The 22,328-nt window shown below is 44.7% G+C and overlaps 1 protein-coding gene across 3 annotated transcripts in view; it reads right to left on the bottom strand.

Moving 5' to 3' along the window:
• The window catches only part of ZNF76 (zinc finger protein 76), a 34,693-nt gene extending 15,067 nt beyond the window's left edge, over nt 1-19,626 (bottom strand). For 2 of the 3 annotated variants that reach the window (XR_003233770.2, XM_025990794.2), the window contains exons 1-2: nt 19,299-19,626; nt 344-512 (exon numbers count right to left, since the gene is read on the bottom strand). Coding sequence is in view for 2 of the 3 variants with exons in the window: in XM_025990794.2 (XP_025846579.1) it covers nt 344-416 (73 nt within the window). In the remaining variant the exon portion in view is untranslated. The remainder of the gene's footprint in view (nt 1-343; nt 513-19,298) is intronic. The other variant, XM_025990795.2, reaches the window with a different exon arrangement.
• Between the last annotated feature and the right edge of the window lie 2,702 nt (nt 19,627-22,328).

The following is a 22,328-nucleotide window of genomic DNA, read 5'->3' as shown; positions in this document are numbered from 1 at the left end:
TGAGAAACTGGACAGGGAGTTATCTGGAGAGCAGGAAGTCATATAGCCAGCACGGTGTTCATCATTTCCAGAAACATTTATGAACCACTTGCCCTATGTAAGGAATTCTGCCTTTCAGAGGTCTTAGTTCCTATGGCTCGGCTAGTCTGATTTTCTAGGCAGGCCTGCCTTGAATGGCATTTTCTCTTAAAGGGTTTGTCAATGATCTCAAGAAATTCTCACGCAGAGCAAGCTGTGGTATGCAAATGGGAGGGCATAGTGGTGGTGAGACTCTTAGAAGGGGACACTCTTCTCCAGAGGCTGGGGCACAGGGTGGGATTCTGGGGTGCCTGGGAATACTTACCTTTGACAGCTTGCTGGACATAGGCTGTCGTCCCATCACTGAGGGTCACCGTTTGCAGCCCCAAGCTCTCCATGGCAAACTGCTACCCATACACTCAGACATGAAGTTGGCTTCTGGCCAGCACCAAGAGCCACAGCTGAGGTCAGAGATTTCCTTCTGGGTCACAAGTCTGAGAAAATGGACAGTGTCACATTATGAGTTGCACAGCTTCCTCTTGCTACAAGGACATATGAGGAAAGAGTGAATGAGGCCAGCTGAGAAGAAAAAGAGATGAATTCTTCAAAATATAGAAATATGTTAGCTTTTATGAAGAAAGTCAAAACATACCTATTTAAGAATTCTACAAATTGAGTGTACAACAGAATCATGTGAGCCAAACTGGTTATAAAGTTAGATTCATTGATCAAAATCCATTTTTAAACTCATTTTCTTTAGGAGGAAGCCCTGTTCGAGGCAGGCTGCCAGCCCCACTGCCGCCGGTTCTGGGGTGCACGTATCATATCTCTGCACATTCTGACAGCTTTCCTATGCTCGGATCTACTCATCCACTGGCCTTGTTGACCACCATCAGTGAACACCCCACAGGTATCACAAACAGAACGAGTCCCCCAAAAAACTCACAATGTACTCCCCAGAACTGTTTTTCTTCCAGTATCCCCCATCTCTGGGCTGGCATCTCCAGCCACCCAGAATCGATGGAGTCACCCTTGATTCCTCCTTTTCCTTCAAAAGTCGAGATAACACCACTATCTGACACCATAGGCAAAAATTAACTCAAAATGGATTAAAGGCTTGAATGTAAGACCAAAAACCGTAAAACTTCTAGAAGAAAACATAGGTGGTAAGCTCCCTGACACGGTCTTGTTATACTTCTTTTGGATTTGACACCAAAAGCCAAGGAAACAAAAGTGAAAATAAGCAAGTGGGACTACATCAAACTACAGAGTTCCTGCATGGTAAAGGAAACCATCAACAAAACGAAAAGGCAAGCTACAGAAAGGGAGAAAATACCTACAAATCATATATCTGATAAGGAGTTAATATGCAAAAAATATGAAGAACTCATGCAACTTAAAAACGAAAAGATGCTCAGGATCCCTAATCACCAGAGAAATGCAAATCAAGGCCACAGTGAGGTATCACCTGTTAGAATGGCTATTTCAAAAAGATGCAAAATAACAAGGGCTTGGGAAGATGTGGAGAAAAGGGAACCCTTGTGCACTGCTGGTGCGAATGGAAATTGGTGTAAATTGGAAAACAGTATAGAGGTTCCTCAAAAGTTAAAAATAAGACTAGCTTATGATCCAGCAGTTCCACTTCCGGGTATTTGTCCGAAAAAAATAAAAATACTTGACTTAAAAAGTACATGCATTCAGCATTATTTACAATAGCCAAGACATGGAAACAACTTAAGTGTCCATGGATGGATGAATGAATAAAGAAACTGTAGTGCATATATATAATAAGATATTATTTAGCCATGAAAAAGGAAATCTTGCCATCTGTGCCAAAATGGATGGACTTAGAGGGTATTATGCTAAGTGAAATAAGTTGAAGACAAATACCCTATGATCTTACTCATGAATGGAATATAAAAAAACCCAAAAAACACCCAAACCCACAGATATAGAGAACAGATTGGTGGCTGCCAGAGGTAGGGATTAGGGGTAGGCAAGATGGATCAAGAGTCAAAAGGTACAAACTTGCTGTTATAAAATAAGTCACAGGGATATAATATGCAGCATGGTGATTAAAGTTAATAATAACGAATTACATTATTTGGTAGTTGCTAAGAGAATAAATCTTAAAGGTTCTCAACATAATAAAAAAGTCTATAATTATGTATGGTGATAGATATTAACTAAACTAATTGTGGTGATTGTTTACAATGCATACAGATATTGTCATTATGTCATATATCTAAAATTTAAATATAGGGACGCCTGGGTGGCTCAGCGGTTTAGCACCTGCCTTCAGCCCAGGGCCTGATCCTGGAGTCCCAGGTTCAAGTCCCACGTCAGGCTCCCTGCATGGAGCCTGCTTCTCCCTCTGCCTTTGTCTCTGTCCCCCCCCCACCATGAATAAATAAATAAAATCTTTAAAAAAATAAAAATAAAAAAATTTAAATATAATGTATGTCAATTTTACCTCAATTAAAAACAATTAAAACTTAAATGGGGGCATCTGAGTGGTTCAGTGAGTTAAGTGCCTGCCTTTGGCTCAGGTCATGATCCCAGGGTCCTGGGATCAAGCCCCATATCGGGCTCTCTGCTCAGTGGGGAAGCAGGAAGCCTGCTTCTCCCTCTCCTCCTGCAGCTTCCCCAGCTTGTACTCTGTCAAAAAAACAAAATCTTCAAACAAACAAAAAGTCTATGTACCTATTTCAGGTGAGTATCATCTTGTCAAGTCACATCTTGACTACTGTAAGAGCCTCCTAATGTATGTCAAATAAACTCTTGCCTGTTTCCTAGTCATTTTGTAATATTGTGTCAGAATGACTTTAAAAAGAACAGGGGTGCCTGAGTGACTCAGCAGGTTAAGGTCTGCCTTCTGCTTAGGTCAGAATCATAGGGTCCTGAGATCAAGCCCTGCCTCTAGTTCCCTACTCAGCAGGGAGTTTGGTTCTCCCTTTCCCTCTGCCCCTCCTTGTGCTTGGTCTCTCTCTCTCAAATAAAATCTTCGAAAAAAATTAAAAAGTACAAACCTAAATCCACTACTTCCTTGACCAAAACTCTTCAAAAGCTTCCTATGGCCCTTGGACGCCGCCTTGCACACCACTTTGCAGGCATGGCTGGGGGCTATTTGGCACTATCTCTTCCTAGCACACAAGCCTAGAGTCACCTACTTCCTAGAATACTTATCACTGCCTCTTTAACATCTGTTATCCACACAAGACTTTGGGCTCCAGCCTGGTTTCTGGTTCACTGTGGGCTCTCCACAAATCCCTGTGGAGTGAATCATCGGGTCCTTGCGTGCAAGGAGGGAGGTACTGAAGCATCCTGCTGGCAGGACTTCCCTTGCATTGGCGTTCAGCCTGCTTGAGCCACATCCCATACTTGTGAACCCTTGCTCTAGGTTTAGCAGTTAAGATTCTCACTGCCACCCAACCACAGACTTCCCCGGATTTGGGATCTGGACTGCCTACTTGGTACTCACTAACTGCCAGCTGATCTTCTCAATCAGTGCTGCACAAACTGTTTTCATGTCAGGGCACCCAGAGAGAAGGATATGTGTACACAGTGGATGCTGCTGCTTGAAGCTAGGAGCAACCAGCTGGGGCTGAGCAGGTCAATATCTTTATAGGACTATAGCCCACTTGTGACACACTGGTTGGGATGTTCTACTTTAGACTTGGCATTCCCACCAGAATTATTCATTCATTCTGTCCATAAACATTTACTGAATGGGCTAAGATACTACCAGCAGTAATAGTGTGAACAGTGCTGTAAAGCTAATCATGTGTATGCATTTTATACATAGTAACTCACTTAATCCTCACAACAATCCTATAATTGAATACTGTTGTTATCCTCATTTTATACTTGAAGGAATTGAAGCCTGAGACACTAAATTGGCTCAAGGTTGCACAGCTAAAAAGGGGAAGAGAAGGATTTGAATCCAGGCCATCTGGCTCCAGAGTATGCTCTTAAATACTTTATTATGTGGCCTAGTACAGAGGTTTTTAGCTGGGGAGTTTTAGCTGAAGCCACCTGAAAACACTACTTGGTGTGCAAGCTTATGCATTTTTCTGAACAGAAGGGAGTTTAAGATTGTCACGAGTGTCTTACAGCGATTAAAGGTAAAGAACCACTGGTCTAGATGGGAACTGACATCTGACCCATCTTATCTTTTTTTTTTTTTTTTAAGATTTTATTTATTTATTCATGAGAAACACAGAGAGAGGCAGAGACACAGGCAGAGGGAGAAGCAGACTCCATGCAGGGAAGCCGATGCAGGACTCCGGAATCATGCCCTGAGTTAAAAGCAGACGCTCAACCGCTGAGCCACCGAGGGATCCCATGACCCACCCATCTTATCTATTCTACTAAGATCCTGGCAGTGACCCCAACATTGTCCAGAGCCCTGATAACCACAAGCTCTGGTCCTGGCCTCTTTTGGTCTGACCCTTGACTTTCAGAGTCTTAAGCAGGGAGAGAAATTCTTTTGGTGATCTGTTTTTGTTAACAGCATTGTCAGAAAAAGGACACAACATGAGACCTCAGTCTGAAACCAAAGCCATTACAAAATGGCCTCAAATCTTTATGGCTGGCTCCTGTGGCTGCTGCAGCAATAGCTGGTTTAACTTAGTACATCTGTACTCTGTTGGGACTTTCTAAGGAAAATCTGTGGCTTGGTTGAGAACACAGGTTCTAGAGTCAGACAGCCTGGGCTTTAACTCATGCTTTCCCTCTTTGAAGCTGTGTGCCCTTGGGCGAGTAATTGAACCTCTCTGAGCTTCAGGTGCCACTTGTAAAAAAAAGGGGGGGGGGATAATAATAGCACCTTTGGGGCACCTGGGTGGCTCGTTGGTTGGTATCTGATTTCAGCTCCAGCCATGATTCCAGGGTCCTGGGATCAAGCCCCGCATCAGACTCTCTGCTTAGTGGAGAGCCTGCTTCTCCTTCTCTCTCACTTGCCCTCTATTTCAGATGGATGAATGAATGAATGAATGAATAAATAAATAAATAAAATCCTTACCCCCCCCCCCCAAATAGCACCCTCTCCACATGTTGCTGTAAGGATTAAGAAGGTCACATAAGTCAGCATTTGGTACAGTGCTGGCACACAGAAGTACCCTAGAAAAACTGGCTCTGAGGAGGATGAGATGGAAGAGGAACCCAAGGGAAGTGCTTTTGAAGCAATGGGTATTTCTAAACTGTAGCCAAACAGTGGAAACAGCCCTGGATTAGAAGTCTGCAGAAATGGCTTCCGGGAATCCTGGGTGGCTCAGTGGTTTAGCGCCTGCCTTTGGCCCAGGGCATGATCCTGGAGTCCTGGGATAGAGTCCTGCATCAGGCTCCCTGCAAGGAGCCTGCTTCTCCCTCTTCCCGTGTCTCTGTGTCTCTCATGAATACGTAAATAAAATCTTAAAAGAAATGGCTTCTGATCTCAAGTCTATCTTCTGCATCTGCCTCCCAATCTGTAAAATGAAATGCTGCCCCAGATGACCCTAAAATCCTTTGCACTGCTCATGCTAATTATATTTATCATATATACAGCCCTTAAGAGTGCGAGCCTTTGTTCAAAGCACTTTACCTATATTAGCTCTTTTAATCTTAAAAATAACCCTATGAAGAAATAGGTACATTATCCCCACTTTATGGATGAGGTGACTGAGGCTTAGAGGCAGAGTAATTATCCCAAGGTCCCACAGCTAGTCAATGTGAAGCATTGGCTAAAAAGCCAGGCTAGCTGGCCCAGGTCCATACCTTTCAATATCTGGTGCATTTCTTCCTTCTGCTAATCCACTGTGACATAGTGTCAGCACTCAAAACACTTGACTATTGATTGTTTAACTTTTATCTCACCCATGATAACTTAAGCCCAGTCCTCTAGGACTTGAGCACAATGGAAAGAAGAACATTTTCCAAAATAATGCTTCTTAGACTTAAAGAAAACAAATCTCCACTCCTTTACGTGTTCTCATGTCCAGGCTAACTATTCAATTTTTGTCCTTAAGCCCGTAATATAAATGTTTAAGATAGTCCACTCTGGCTCTCCAACATTTCCCGATCTCTGCTGCTGCCTTCCAGCAGAGCCTGACCTCGGGTGGGGAGAAGGTGTTTTGTGGCTGCCAGGCATGTACAAGTATCTAATTGCCACTTTTCTTCCTTTCCTCTGTGAAAGGATGCTTTACTCTGAGTCCTTCTGTGCTGGTACTAAACTAATAATGGTGATACTGGCAGAGCCAAAGAGAGGCTTGTCACTGCCTCAGGATGGCTGTGACTTCACATTTCCTGCCTGCACTTGACATTTCAGATTCATAACTCCCGTGGCCTTCTGAGAAAGGATGGAGGGGGAGCAGGGGCAGCTACTCTATTTTCTCCTTGTAGGGTATAAGGTTTGTCAGCTCCCCAGTGACCTAAGCCGGGTACAAGAGAGAGACAGACTGGGGGTTGTGGGAGGGGAGGGGAGGGGAGGAATAAGAGCCATGACCATGGGTAGGGATGAATAGGGCGTACTCCAGACTCTTCCAGAGCTTGCAGCCAGCTTGTTTGTTGCATTTTAAAATGAACTTAAGCTATTGTTGGCTCTGATGCAGAAAAGAGCCCTATGGCTTCATAATATATAAATGTTTCCTAATGTAAAAACCTAAATTATAATTTATCAGGGAGACAGACATTTGGAAAAGCTTTTTGGGTACTTCAGGTCTTAGGTCTTTCTATGAAACAAGAAGTGCTTCAATTGTCTCCTCAAAGCAGAAAGACAGACAATAAAAGACTAAATGGCAGCCATAAATTTGTGTCTCTCTACTTTGGCAAGGTTCATGTCTAATCTGACCCATACCCAAGCTATGGGTAGGCTTCGCCTTGCTAGGCTTCGCCAAGCTAGGCTTCGCCTTGACTACAGGCACCTGTTCACTCTTCCATCATTTTCTGGCAAACCCAGACTCCTTGGACATTTGGAACAAGGCTTTCTGTGCTCTGTCTCAGCCAGACCAGAGGATAACTGTATTCAGCAGCCAAAAGACAAACAACCCCACCCCACCCCAAACAAAACAAAACATCTGCTTGGAAAGAGGAGTGTTTAACTTTGCGGGGGAGGGGGGGTACACAAGACTTGACTTTCACTCAGAAAATTCCTCATTTGGAAATAAAACTCCTCAGAGGGAACAGAATCATATTAAGTTGGGAGATACAGAGGCTGAGCGAGTCAGGGGCAAACAAATGAGAACCAGATTTGCAAGAGCTGTATTAAAATGATTCAGTATTTGTTATTATAGAAAATGACTTCAATGCACACACAAAACCCCTAGTGAAACAGTCTTGGTACTGTGGGTTTCCAAACACTAAAGAGAAAACAGGAAATTAATAACAGAAACTTGCACACACACATTTAAAACATCAGCTAAACATCTCTTTGCAAAATGCACACTGATTTTAAAAGCTCAAATCACTTTTTAGTATGGTTCCTATTTGGCTACTACAATTTTATAGATTTGAATTAGTCACAGAAGAGAGAGTAATTAGGCAAACTGGATTATTTTTAATTCCAAAAGGGCAATGAAAAATGCAGACTCCTTTACTGCAGAACAGAATTCATTTAAACTAAAACAGGTAACTTAAAAACCTAATTTTCAGTTGAAATTTAAGGTGAACTTTAACACCTGAGTTTGTAAACACCCAACATGGAATCATGGCTGTTTCAAATCCACATTTAGTCCATGGAAAGAAAAGTCCAGAATAAAGTCATTTTGGAAGGGTGTGTTTTATAACAATATGCAAATTTATACAGATTTTATCAAGTTATATCTGACTTTGTTTCTGGAATTCAGCTTGGGGTCACTGCTGGCTTGGGAAGGGTTATTTGAAAATGAAACATGCCATCAGCCATCAGGAGGGACTGGATCATCATAGTTATTTAGGATTATCATGTTATTTAAAAACATCACACTGGGACTAAAAGGTTAAATTTATTCTATCAGTTTGGAATAATAGTCAAATCTCAACTAGGAAGAGAAGATAGTTTTCACTTTTGACGCAAAAGAAAATCAAGTCAGAAGAAGAGTCAGGTTTAAAAAAATCAGTATTAAGGGAAAATACTAAAGAAAATATAAGACATGATATTAAAAACACATGCAATTTAAATATACACTTAAAAATGGTGAAGACAGTTATGTGTATTTTACCACAATAAAAAAAAATGGTGTAGAAAAAAAACCACACGTAGGCACATACATATTTAAACTTCCAAGAACAATATCAAATTCCCACTGGACACATAACAGTATGAATTCATGCAAGGAAAATGCTAGTAGTAAATAAATAATGCAAAAAAGGCTCACTCTCACTAGTAACTGAAGTACAAGAACGAACAATCACGGTGGTATAATTCTTATTCCATTACCATAAATCAAAGTAAAAGTATTAACATCCTACAGCCAATGAGATACCACACACCAATCACAATAGCCCAAATCCAAACAGCTGTAACACTCAATGCTGACAAGGATGTGGAGGAACAGGAACTTTCATTCATTGTTGGTGGGGATGCAACATGGTACTCTGGAAGACAGTCTGGCAGTTTCTTACAAAATTAAAGTCTTACTAAATGATTCAGCGTTCCTACTCCTAAATGGGTTGAAAACTCATGTCAACAGAAAACCTGCACGTGGGTATTTACAGCAGCTTTATTCATAATTGCCAAAAGCTCGAAGCAACTAAGGTGTCCTCCAATAAACAAACTGTGGTACACCCAGACAATGGAATATTATTCAGTGATAAAAAGAAATGAACTATTAAGACATAGGAAAGACATGGAGGAAATTTACATGCATTTTACTAAGTGAAAGAAGCCAATCTGAAAAGGCTACATACAGTATGGTTTCAACTATACAGCTTCTGAAAAGGGAAAACTTTAGAGACACTAATAAAATCAGCGGTTGCCAAGGTGTGGTGGGGGAGGGGGTGGGAAGAGAGGAGGGATGCATAGATGGAGCCTAGGGCTTTTTTTTTTTTTTTTTTTTCTTATGATAGTCACAGAGAGAGAGAGAGGCAGAGGGAGAAGCAGGCTCCATGCACCGGGAGCCTGACGTGGGATTCGATCCCGGGTTCCAGGATCGCGCCCTGAGCCAAAGGCAGGCGCCAAACCACTGCGCCACCCAGGGATCCCAAGCCTAGGGCATTTTTAGGGCAGTGAAATGGTTCTGTAATGGTCAAGAGACACCTGACATTATGTATTTGTCAAAACCCATAGAATATACAGCACAAAGAGTGAACCATAATGTAAACTATGAACTTTAGTTAATAATAATGCATCAATATTAATTCACCAATTATAGCAAATATACACCAATGCAAGATGCTACTAATAGGGAAAACAGAACTGGAGTGGGGAAGGGGGTGAATGGGAACTCTCTGCATTTTTTTTTTAATTTGGACTTTATTTTTTTTTAAGATTTTATTTATTCATGAGAGAGAGAGAGAGAGAGAGGCAGAGACACAGGCAGAGGGAAAAGCAGGCTCCATGCAGGGAGCCTGATGTGGGATTTGATCCCAGGACTCCAGGATCACGCCCTGAGCCCAAGGCAGACGCTTAACCGCTGAGCCACCCAGGGATCCCAACTCCCTGCATTTTTAAATTTTTTAAAATTTTATTTATTTATTCATCAGAGAGACACAGAGAAGCAGAGACATAGGCAGAGGGAGAAGCAGACTGCCCACAAGAAGCCTGATGTGGGACTCGATTCCGGACACCGGGATCACGCCTTGATCCAAAGGCAGATGCTCAGCTGCTGAGCCACCCAGGCGTCCCTCTGCATTCTTTAAAAGATTTTATTTATTTACGAGAGAGAGAGAGAGAGAGAGAGAGAGAGAGCGCACAGGTGTGTGCAAGAGCAAAGTGTGGGGAGGGGCAACAGTTGAAGGAGAAGCTGACTCCCCACTGAGCAGGAAGCCCAATGCAGAGCTCAATCCCAGGGCCCTGGGATCATGACCTGGGCCACCCAGGCACCCCCGGAACTCTGTGCATTTCTATTCAATTTCTCTATAAACCTAAAATGCTCTAAGAAATAAACTGTCCATCAATGTCGGCAAGGTCAGGAGGCAGGCACAAATGGGCTTGCAGATGGCACTGGAGACTGCTCCAGGCTCTTCAGAGGACAAACCATCAATGCTTAACCCCACCGCGGAAGGTTCAGGATCTCAGATCTAAGAACCCTCATCTTCATAATTCATTCTGCAAAAAAGAACGCACAGAAAAAAACGCTACTGCACAGGATGCTTGTTTAAGCTTTTTGGACAAGAACCATGAAGACCATCTGAATTAATGGAGGAAAGTTAACAAATGAACACTAAGTGAAACAGGACATAAGGTTGAACACTCATCCAGTTTCAACTTGCAGACACCTTAACTTCAAGTGAGGTGAGAACCAAAGAGGCCAAAAAGAAATGAACAGTTGCACTAAAAGGAAGGGGTATAACCTTTAAAAAAGATAAAGTTGCTGAAATGAAAAGAAACCAGCATGGAGCTGAAAGGTACTTCTCCAGTGAACACTAAACACATTTGCTTGGTTGCAAGCTCCTCCCTCACAGGATCTCCCTTTATTTCCCCCACAGCCCTCCCATCACTGGCTGCACCTCGTCCCTCCCAAGTCCTGCAGAGAAAGACGTCTAGGGACACCTGGGTGGCTCAGCAGTTGAGCTCCTGCCTTCAGTCCAGGGCGTGATCCTGGAGTGCCAGGATCAAGTCCCACCTTGGGCTCCCTGCGTGGGGCCTGCTTCTTCCTCTGCCTGTGTCTCTGCCTCTCTCTGTGTGTCTCTCATGAATACATAAAATCTTAAAAAAAAAAAGAAAAGACATCTATTTCTCCTTTAATTCATGCCAGTCTAAGAACTGAGGTAGGAAGCTTCTTCCTCTAAGCTTTTCCTTTCTTCTAACCACCAGAGTCTGGTGGCTATGTTTTTAAGTGTGGTATTCCTCAAAGTGGGGCTGTGCTGTGTTTTGTGTGTCCTGCAGAATAGAGTGTCAAGGAGGGGCCCTGTTGCTCAATATCCTATGTTGATCTGTATATTTCTAACTCAGAGCAATGTCTATGAGGCTGTGGGGGAAACACACAGACTCTTCTACTGCCGGTGGGGAGTATACATTGGTATGAGCTCTACGTAGGACAATTTGGCAGTATTGATCAAAAGTACAAATGTATGTACCATCTGACCCAGCAATTTCATGTCTGGTCTGCAGGAAGACACGCATGTGTGGACAATGACACAGGTCTAAGGTTAGTTATGGCACCCCTATATGTAGTAATAGCGAAAACATTAGAAGCAGTATAAATGTCTCTCAATATGGAACTTCTTTTTTTAAATTTATTTTTAATTAAAAAAAATTTTTTTTTCAATATGGAACTTTTATACTATGCAGACATAGGTAAATGAGGAAGGTCTTTACATATTGACATGCAAAGATCACCAAAACATATTAAATTTTAAAAAATGGGAAGGTATAAAACAGTGCCTTCTGTATGACACCACTGGTATCCAAAAATCTGAGGAAAGACAGTCAAGAAATTACTTACTAGGGTCACCTGTAGAAGGGTAACTTAGTGGGGAAGAGCAATACAAGGCTGACTTTTCACTGAGCTTAGGTCTCATGAATGGATTATCTATGTAAAATAAACAAGTACAAATGAAGGAATAAAAGACAGTCTGAAAGCATGCCTTGCACTCTTTTGGTTGGCTACAGGAATATTTATGATTCTCCATTCATGAGGCATAGCTCAGTTCAATACTGACAGCACAGATTCCAGGTTATAGATTTGCAGGAAAACCACGCCTGAAAACATAGCTTCACAATTCACGGATCGTATGGAAAGGTGATCAAGCTGAACATGAGGCAACTGCAAATTTGCACAGGACCTGAGGACATGCTGGCTCTAGCATACATGGCCCTCGCCAGGTCATAAGGGCGGGTTCCGCTGAAGTGGTGGCTAGGTATGGGTTTTCTCCCTCATTGTTTCTGTGGCCTCAGACAGTACTTCCTTCCTAGGTTGAGAGGATGATATCCTCAAAGAGAACTCTGATTTCAGATATATCCTCCACATCTAAGACTCAGGTCAGTTCTACAATTTCACAGAGCCCCCATTTCCTTGGTTCTTACCATAAGTGCATGGGAATCCTGCTTTATCAACTATCCCACAGCAGCAGGGGCTTCCAACAAATACAGTGAGAAAAAGTACCAAGCTAGCAAGTTCTATCTGGGCTTCTCAGAGATGAACCATATCCTGAGGGCAAGTTCAGGGCGAATATTAATCCAGAGGTACCAGAAGAAGTGCTCTGACTTCCAGCTGGTGACATTCTAATGTGCTGTGAGGCTTTGTACATCATATCCAACAGCCCACATCTTTCTGAGCTGAGCTATAAGTGAGGAGCCTAAATAGGCCCTGCAGCAGCAAAACAGAGACAACCATTTAGGATCTGTGAGACCCTCAGGTTGACACACGTTTCTTTACCTTGACAGAGAGCTGCCAGAGCAAGAGGTGTCTGCGGTTTTCTCCGTAGCTTAAGGCCATAGGATAAAGACAATGGCTTGAGCTGCACTTGGATTTTATCTCAGTGGTTTTGTTTCATTCACCAGGACAAAACTTCCCCATTCCATTAAAGAAAGATGATTACATATCCACTCTAAACAAATTTTGTGGGTGACCTGTCAATGGAGATGGACTATATCTTGTACTCTTATTCAGCTGGTCAGAGACTCTCCTTGTAATATAAACATTGACATCTAAATGACACAAGGACAAACAAGGCACAGCCACTGTGCTTCCAGATGCAGCAAAGGAATTACTCTGCCACAGTATGTGTCTTCCTTAAATCTGACTCTTCTGGGGGAAAAATAACACACTCCTAGTTTCTGTTACACTGCTTATAACTTAGTTTCTGGAGAGCATGCACTTTGGCGTAATTAGCACCTAATGAAGAATGCGGCCACAGATTCCAAATGAATAATATTATTAGATCACATAGCTAATCAAGCTCTTTAGCTCAAATTTGAATCCTAAGTCAAACTCCACTTACTGTGAATTAGATCTAATTGAAACTCCTGAGGCCAGATTTGAAACTATCTACTATAGAACAATGAGCTCTGGGGTGCCTGGGTGGCTCAGTTGGTTAAGTGTTTGCCTTCCACCCAGGTCCAGATCCCAGGGTCCTAGGATCGAGCTCTGTGTTGGGCTCTCCACTCAGCGGTGAGTCTATTTCTTCCTCTTGCCCCAGCTTGTGCTCTCCCTGTGCGTCACTCTCTCCCAAATAAATAAAATAGTTAACAAAACAAAAACCCATGAGCTCCTAAAGAGAAGATCCTAGCAGAGGAGTATGTGTTGAGTATAAGAATGAAGGAACACCAATAAAAATTAATTAAAAAAAAAAAAAAAAAAGAATGAAGGAACAAAGAAACAGAGTCCTACCACCCCAGGAACAATGACCGCTTTCCCTCACTTGGAATATCATCTTGCCTCATCTCTGACATCCATGTTCACTTTTTTCCCAGACCCAGGTTAGGATCTGTGAGACCCTCACTTGACACACGTTTCTCTACCTTGACAGAGAGCTGCCAGAGCAAGAGGTGTCTGTGGTTTTGTCCGTAGCTTAAGGCCATAAGCTTAAAGCCTGCAAAAGCACAGGCTTTCCCCGGCTAATGTCACACCAGACCACCAGCCTCTGGCCTGTTTCCTCCACACTTAGCAGCAAAGTTGCACCAGGCAAACTAGTCTGTAGTGTTATCCGGGGGCATGGATGCATCTTCTCCAGCACTGTATCCTGTGTCGAGCACTCACTGGATATTACTTTAAGGAATGAAGGAAGGAATCTTATGACCAACACTGCTACCTGGTGTAGGGCTCAGCAGTTTTCAAAATGCTCTCAAATAGACAGATGTTATCTTGTTTACTCTGAGCCCTAATTCACTGACTCTCACAATGAGTGTGGGCTGAGAAGAGCGCTCATTTCTAGTCTAATGCAGTCATTTTGCAGATGAAGGTCTGGAGGTCAGAGCTGTGGGAAGAGTTCCAAAGGATCACCAACTAGCTGGTGGCAGAGCCAGCCTCACACCTGAAATGCCAGTGTTCTTCCACTGTACTGCCTTGTCTCTTACTCAGGAAATAGTGTTCTTTCAGTTCTCAGGAGAGCAGAAATTTACGCATGTCTAACAGACTTGTCTATCCAGCTGCTTATGCAACATCTCGAGTCCCCAAACACCTGAAACTTGACACATTCACAAGTGAATTCCTTATTTATCCCTTCTCACATCTTGCCCCCTCCTCTTGGCTCCCCTATTTCAGTAAATTATAACTCCATCCTTTGGGTGCTCAGGCCAAAAATTAGGGAGCCATCATCAATTTCTCTTTTCTAATCCATTGGCAAATCTTGTTGGCTCCTCTTTCAAAATATCCAACCACTTTTCACTCTTCCACTGCTTTAACTTTAGGCCCAAGGCATCAAGTTCCCTTGCCTGGGCTCTTATATTAGCCTCCTAACCAGTTTCCCTCCTTCCACTCTCGCCTTCTACAGGTTATTCTGAACAAAGCAGCCAGAATGGTCCTGAATGTCAGATCATGTCACTTAACTGGTTAGAACCCTCTAATGGCTCCTCTCTCTTAATGCACAACAAAATGCTAACATGACCGGCCACCAATTCACTCCCACCTGCCCCATCTTCTGCTCTGTTTCTCCTGTTTTATTCTACTGAAGCCATACTGGCTAGTGTCTTTGTGTTCCTCAAATATAGAATATAGAAGGCATACTCCTGCTCTGAGGCCTTTGCACTTGTTATTCCCTTTTACTGGAATACATTTCCCCCAGATGTATGCTTGACTCACCCCTTAACTTCCTACAAGTTTTTGTTCAAATGTTGCCTTTTCAGTGAGAACTTCCTTACCCACCCTATTTAAAAATTAAAACCCTGACTCCTGGTATTCTCTTCTCTGCTTAATTTCCTCAACATAGACTTTACTTATTATTATATGTCTAGCAAATTACCTGGCCTCTAGCAGATAGTCAGCAAACATTTGGCAATGAGAAAGAATGAATGGAATGAATGAAGGAGCATCCATATCTTTAAGATATCCCAGTACCCGAAGGACTTATGCCAGAAGGAGAAGATCCTAGTTGAGCTCTGGTCTCTCCTTCACCTACCCCCACTCCTTACCTTCTCAGGTTCAGGGCAATAGGTGCTTATTGCCAGCATGTTACAATATCCGGGCCACTGGTACACAATTCTGCAGGGTGCTAATTTTTGTTATTTAGCATCCTGCTACTCACAAACAGAAGAGGTCAGGGATAGGTTAGACTAAATATACTACCTACCTAAATATACTACCTAACCTAGATAATAGTACTGACTCAGTAACATTTGTGTTGAGGTGTTTTCCAAGGAACAGTGCTAAGTTTGCACTTGTTCATCTAGCTGTCTTTTTTTTTTTTAACTTCTATTATGGATTTCAAACATACACAAAACTAGAAAGAAGAGTGTAACATGTCTCATGAACCTATTATACAACTTCAACAATTGCCAACATTTTGCCAATTTGGTTTCCCCTATTCCCTGGTTGTCTTTGCAAACCCCAGTAAGTATTTCACCTGGCTGTTTTCTTGAGAACTGGTCTGTATATAACAGACCCTGGCCTTGTTACCACTGTATTGCAAGAATGGCAACCAATCTCTCTAGTCTTACCAGATATATAGTCAAAACAAATACTATGCCCATTCCCAGACTGAAAAAGGAAGTGTCTAAATTCCAGTCTGTTTAAATCAAGGGACTTGCCCATTATTCATCTGCAGGGATTTGGGGGGAGGGATTCTGGGTCTACAAAATGAACACAGACATGACCTGTTTCTACTTGTTTGCACCTGATACAGAATTTCTGAGGGAGTCCATTCAATTCAGTCAGTATGTACAGACCACCTCATAATACAAGGTATCAGAGCAAAATGATAGAAGACAGAGAAAACCCAGCCTCTGTGGGGCTGGGGAGTGGGTGAGTACCCAAATCATTAAGATATGCGGCAGAAGTTCTGTGACCTAAGAAAGATTAAGCAAGCCTAAGGCAAAAGCTTCTTTCACAAGTCAATTTGTAGACTCCAGGGTTTACCCTTTTCCTAAGTCTAGGTTTGCTGTTATTTATTGCTATACAGCCAACAAGAACATCACAGGAGACCTGGGAATTTAGTGACCCACAGAACAGACTTTGCGATGTGGATCTTTAATGTCACATTTTGCTATTCACCATCCAGTGTTCTGGTGGGAGGGAACTGGAAAGTCCTCCCAGAACTTGGAAAACAAACAATGGGGCTAATTCAATGCCGGCAGAAGCTAACACCCAAAACATTCTACCCTGAGGGCATATACACCAAGCAGCTTCAAAAATCAAATGGGATTGTGGGAGTGTGTCAAGGAGACAATGCTAGATCAATTCTGGATTTCTAAGATCTCTCTCCTTGTTACCTAAAGGACTGTGATCTGGTGATCTATGATGAGAAGTTCCCAGAGAAGAGTGTAGTTCTTTGGACAAACCAAAGAAGCCAATGAGGTTTGGATGGACAGTGCGGTGTATGAATGTAGGAGAGCTGAGAGTGGCAGGGTCATTCATGTGGCCTTGGAGTTAGATGCACAGAAGAGTGGGAAAAAGGAGAACTGGGATGAGAGGGACGTTTGCATGATAATCAATGTTATCAAAATTGATGCGGTGAGGATGGCTGGGAAAAAAAATAAGAGGAAGGATGCTGAGAAGTACTGTGAGAAGTGGCAGGGATACAGGGAGGGGAAACAGGGGGAAGACAATTCTGGTTTGAAACGGAGCTCACTGATGACAAGGAGGAGGATGCCATGAGATCTGGGGATATGGGAGGCAGGATCTTATAGGATACTGTGCAGAATGTGAAGAGGGGTCTTAGAATAGGAGGGTGTAGAGGTTATGAAAGATAGGTTCATGTTAGGATGGAGGGGCTCATTTCACTGAAGCTGGGGAAGTCACTAGGTAAAAGGGCTAAAGGCTCTGGGTAACAGGACATGGCTGAGGATGGTTGAAAGGAGGCAGCTAGAACACTGAAAAGGGACTGAAAATAGGAAATCATATGAGGAAAGATTACTGGGCCTCAGGGTTTTAGAGTATTTGAACTCCTGGTGGGGAAGAGACTTAGCAGGATGAGTCAGTTTGGGGAAAAGTGCCAGGGAGATGGTAGCCCCTTTAGGGCGAGCGAGATTGTGGAGTGAGGACTGTGACAGGCTATGTGGAGAAAAGATGAAGAAATGTATTAAGGTGCAGGGGTCTCAGGCAATGTGGGGCAGAAAGTCATGAACCATGGGTTGAGGAAGTCACTAAGCCATGGGGTGAAGGGTAACAGAGAGTTTGGGGGTCATGACACAGGTTGATGTTGGGCTTAAGAATCATTAGAAACTAAGGAACAAGGGGCTCTGGGTGATCTGGAAAACGCTGCCGGTCTGGGGGCAAGAGAGGCAGCGGACCAAGTGGGTTTGGAAGACTGTGGGCTCAAATACTTGCTCTGCTACTCATCTGTTTCAGGTTATTTATTTAAAACCAAACCAAACCAAACCAACAGAAATGTGAAATGGTGGTGGATACAGTAATAATCAACTCTTGGTGATTTACCCTTGTTGAAAGGTAAATTTAATTTTATACATACAGGCATGGCACACAGCAGGTGCTCGGCCAATCATAATTAAAGAGATATGAAGTAAATAATCAGAGGAGGCCACAGCAGAAGTAAGAGATGGGGATTCCACGAGTTCAGTGGTGGTGGTGAAGTAATGTAACGTATGGGCCCTGTCTTCAATGTTGAATCCCTAGTTACCCAGGACAGAGTAAGAGCCATAAGAGCTTCTCAGCTTATATCTAAGGGTTTCCATGGGCCAGGCAGGGTGCCGAGTGCTTTGCATGCACCATCTCAGGCAAGATTATCATTTTCCCTTAGCAGAGGTGGAGGCTGAGGATTCAGACAGGCTAAATGCCGTGCCTGAGGTGCCACAGCTGAAGAACCAGAGTCAGACTACAACCAAGGCCTCTCATCACATCAATGCTCCTAGCTGAAGCGCTCTGCTACCCTGCTTTGCGAACATGTTAACTGATGAGCCTGATCAAAGGAAATGAGAATGGACTATTCATAGTGTAGGGTGAGGGAATAAGGTTCATGAAGCGAGTGGGCCCTAAGTGAGGTTACACTAGAGGTTACCCTCTAGGGAGGGTACAAAAATGACTGCAAACAAATATTATCTTGACTGGGAACTGAAGAATTTTACAGCTGGAAGGAAACTCTGAGATCACTTTACTCAACCTTATCAACAATACAGATGAGAAACAGGCTCAGCGAAAAGGAAGCTGTCCTAGGTCTCCAAAGCACAACAGTGTCAGAGCTGGGACTTGAGTGTGGGATCACACACTCAATCCAGAGTTCTTTGATGCCTCCAACTACTACTACTACTACTTCATATTCATCTCTACATCTTCCTGAGTATCAGCACGGTGCTCGGGCACTTGTAAGTCATGTGCTGACTGATATTGAGGGGCTGAGGGGCGATATTGAGAGGGATGTGGGGGTAATTTTAGGGTGAAGGGGGAGCATGGAATGAAGATCGTGAGGCTACAGGGGAAAAGAAGGGGTTATTAGATATTGAGGGTTCTGTAAAAGACGACTGGGTGGGAAATTATTGGAGTACGGCTTAAGAGTTACCAAGAAAGGTCTGAGGGGCGTCACCAAGTTTGTGGGTCAACACCGGGTAGGACCGTGGGAGTTACCGGACCAATGGGGTCACTGAAAAGGTTGGGGGGTCACCTCGGAGGGATGTGGGGGTCTCGGGTCTTGAGTCACTGGTTTAGAACTGAGGGAGTTACTGGGTTAGTGGATCCCTGGGCAGTGCTGGGGAAATTCCTGGATGGACAGAGTCAATGAATAAGAACTGAAGATTGCCTGGGCAGGTTTTAGGGTCAGTGGATGGTGTGTAGGGTCACAGAGGTGGAGGCGGGCGTGGGGTTTGGGAGCCTGGGTGGGGTTTAGAAGTCATGGGGGAGGCGTCCCAGGGCGGAAAGAACGGGCAGGGATGGGGGCCGGAGGCCGGGGGCCGGGGCCCGGGGTGGGGGAGGGGTCGGGTCGCCGTCTAGCCGCCCGGACGCTGGGCTAGGGCCGGAGGAGGGTGGGCACGCCGGGCTCGGGACCTTCCCGGGGCCCTGCGCCCGCCCGGCCTCCCACCTGGGCACGGTGGACCCACTCTTCCCGCAGCCACCAACCTGACAGCCCCCGAGGGCGACTCCGCCGACAGACCGCCATGCACCGGGCCCCGCCACCAGCGCCGGCCCCGCAACCCGCCTGCGCCATAGCCCGCCCGCCCGCGCGCAGCTTGCCTCGCGCGATATCCAGGTTCCAGGGCCGCCGCACTTTCCTCTCCTCGCGGCGCGCCTCTACCGGGCCCCGGAACCCGTATAGGAAATACAGGGCACGCTCCACCCCGCACCCCCCGTCGCCGCGGCCGCCGTCCTGCTTATCCAGGTTCCCGGGCCCCGGAGCCGGTGCGGCCGGGCTCTGAACCGTGCCCCTCGGAGCCCCGCCCCGCCCCCCGGCCGGGTGACGCACTGCCCGCGAGGCCGAGCGCCCGGGGAGGGCGTGATGACGTCACGACGCCCCGGTCAGGGCCTGGGCGCGGCTGGCGAACCGGGTCGTCGCCATAGCAATGGGGAGCCGCCCCCTGTCCCGCCTAGGGACTCGGTCCACCTGAGGCCCGAGGCGGGAGCAGTGAGGAGCGGAGGCCGCGAGGGCTCCTCGCCGTCTCGTCGGCTGCCTGCGGGCGAGAAGGGCGCTCCAGGAGCCGGGGAGGACCGGAGGATTAGGTGGTGAGGGAAGCCATTCCCGGGGGTCTCACAGCCCGCCCTGGGGCTGCGGACCTTCTCGGGGTTCGGAGCCCCCGGGCTTCTGCTGAACCTAACCGCCCCGAAGCGCTTTACTGTGCGCGGCCCGCAGGCACTGCCTCCGATCTTCGAGCCAGCCCCCTTGAAGGAAGCAATTGCAGGTATTACTAGGCCCTTCTCGAAAGGGACGGCACCGAGGAGCCGCGAGGGACGTGCCTCTCCAGGGAGGGCGCCCTGACGGTCCTCGTGGGTTCTCTCACTCTCATTCCCCCTCAGCCCCACGCGCAGCCTTAAAACCAGCTGCTCCCCACGGGGCTTGCTTCGGGGTGAACCAAACCAAGCCCTTTGCTATTAACCCCCCTCCAGGAGGGAAGGGCTGTGATGGGGGAATTTGCAGAAATCCAAGGGAACATTAAAAGGGAGCGAGAGATTTTTGGTAAAACGTTAAAAATAACTGAGAGGAGTTAGATAAGGAACTGGTCAAGGTTGCTTCTTAGGAGAGGAACTGGGTGCCTGGAGGAATGAGGTGAGAAACTTTTCCCTCTCTGACTTGAACTTTTTTTCCCCCTTGTACCCTCCCTCCCCTCACCCCAAAAATTTTAACTTAAAAAATAAAAAAGAATTTTCAAAGGAAGTATTCTGATGAAATCGAAACATTCGCAGGGCATCTGGGTGGCTCAGTGCTTGAGCATCTGCCTTTGGCCCCGGGGTCGAGTCCCACATCGGGCTTCCTGCATGGAGCCTGCTTCTCCCTCAGCCTGTGTCTCTGCCTCTCTCTGTGTCTCTCATGAAAAAAATAAATACATTTTTTTTTTAAAGAGAAACATTTATAAAGTACTGGATTTGGGGCCTTTGGTAACTAAAGATGCCATTGAGGGCACTGACAGCATCTTTTTCTCCTCCCCTGTCAGCAGGGCTTAACCAGAAAGCTTGCTTTCCAATTTTAGGCATCGCCTCTTGCCTACAAGTAAGATACTTGTTTTGACTCAACCTTTCCAGAGGTGGGACTGGGGCCCGAGTTCTCATCGGATTCTTGGTTTCAGTGGGCAGTGAGTGACAACTGATGGCCCCTGCTACAGTTAATAACAGAGCCTTTATATACCCCCTGGTGTAGAAATAAACAGCCTGACTAGTGTGGTGCCCCCTTCTGTTCCTTTTTGGTCAAAGTTTGACAAGTCATTTTACATACCTACCGAGAGAATACATAGCGTGTCCTACAGCATAAACTCTTGGTGAGAAATAGAGTAGGGAATGGAACTCAGGTTGTCCTAGTTGTGTCCCTCCCCCCCCCCCGCACCTTTTTCCATAATAAAAAATACATTTGCCCTTTCTCACATTCCGTGCAGATGCCAATCTGATTGGCTCATGACCTCTCCTATTTACACAGTGAACAAAAACTAGGAAATCAGTGTGTGACTTTGTAGTAAGATTCTGACAGTGGGTAATTTCAGGTTCTCAGGAGAACTGGTGAGGAATATATTTTGGAGGGAAGGACTGGAGGTCATTCCAGACAGCTTATCTTCTGCCTTTGAGCAGAAGCCCCATAGAGGCTAGTGGTCTTAAGATTTTTTTTAAATTATTTATTTATTTATTTATGATAGTCACAGAGAGAGAGAGAGGCAGAGACACAGGCAGAGGGAGAAGCAGGCTCCATGCACCGGGAGCCCAACGTGGGATTTGATCCCGGGTCTCCGGGATCGTGCCCTGGGCCAAAGGCAGGCGCCAAACCGCTGCGCCACCCAGGGATCCCGATTTTTTTTTTTTAATGGACTCCATTGAATAATTTGAGATGATTGTGTACCCTCTTGTTCATTTAAAAGTTGGTATCTAAATTTTCCATCACATATTTAAGAACTTGTAGAAGATATGACTTCTGAGTTACTGTAGATTTTAACGTTTTAAACTAAAACCTTAGTTTAACTTAGTAACTTTATTTAGTAACTCTTAATTGTATCCAGCAGACTCCAAATACCCTAAATACTTGATGCCCACCATTATCTTTTTTTTTTTTTAATTTTATTTATTTATGATAGTCACACAGAGAGAGAGAGAGAGGCAGAGACACAGGCAGAGGGAGAAGCAGGCTCCATGTACCGGGAGCCCGATGTGCCCACCATTATCTATTTAAAAATACATGAACAAGCTCTACTTTAGTAGGGACTTTATATGATTCCCTTTTTCTTGAACTCCTAATTTCATTCACTTCCTCTACATCACTGTGTCCAAATTAGTGTATTTGTATGTTTTAAAGACTTTTATTGATCACATCACAGTTCTTTGCAACAAGAATGAGTGTAAATTTAAGTTTATTGCCTGTGACCATAGGCTTTAATTGTTAAAAAGTTTCTTCTGTATTGAATTGTCATTACAGTTATTACTGGTACACAATTTATTAAACAACATAAATAAATTACA

Source organism: Vulpes vulpes, chromosome 1 (genome assembly GCF_048418805.1).
Source record: "Vulpes vulpes isolate BD-2025 chromosome 1, VulVul3, whole genome shotgun sequence".
Taxonomy (NCBI): domain Eukaryota; kingdom Metazoa; phylum Chordata; class Mammalia; order Carnivora; family Canidae; genus Vulpes; species Vulpes vulpes.
The sequence above is the reverse complement of the archived record's forward strand: the minus strand, read 5'-3'. Positions and strand labels throughout refer to the sequence as shown.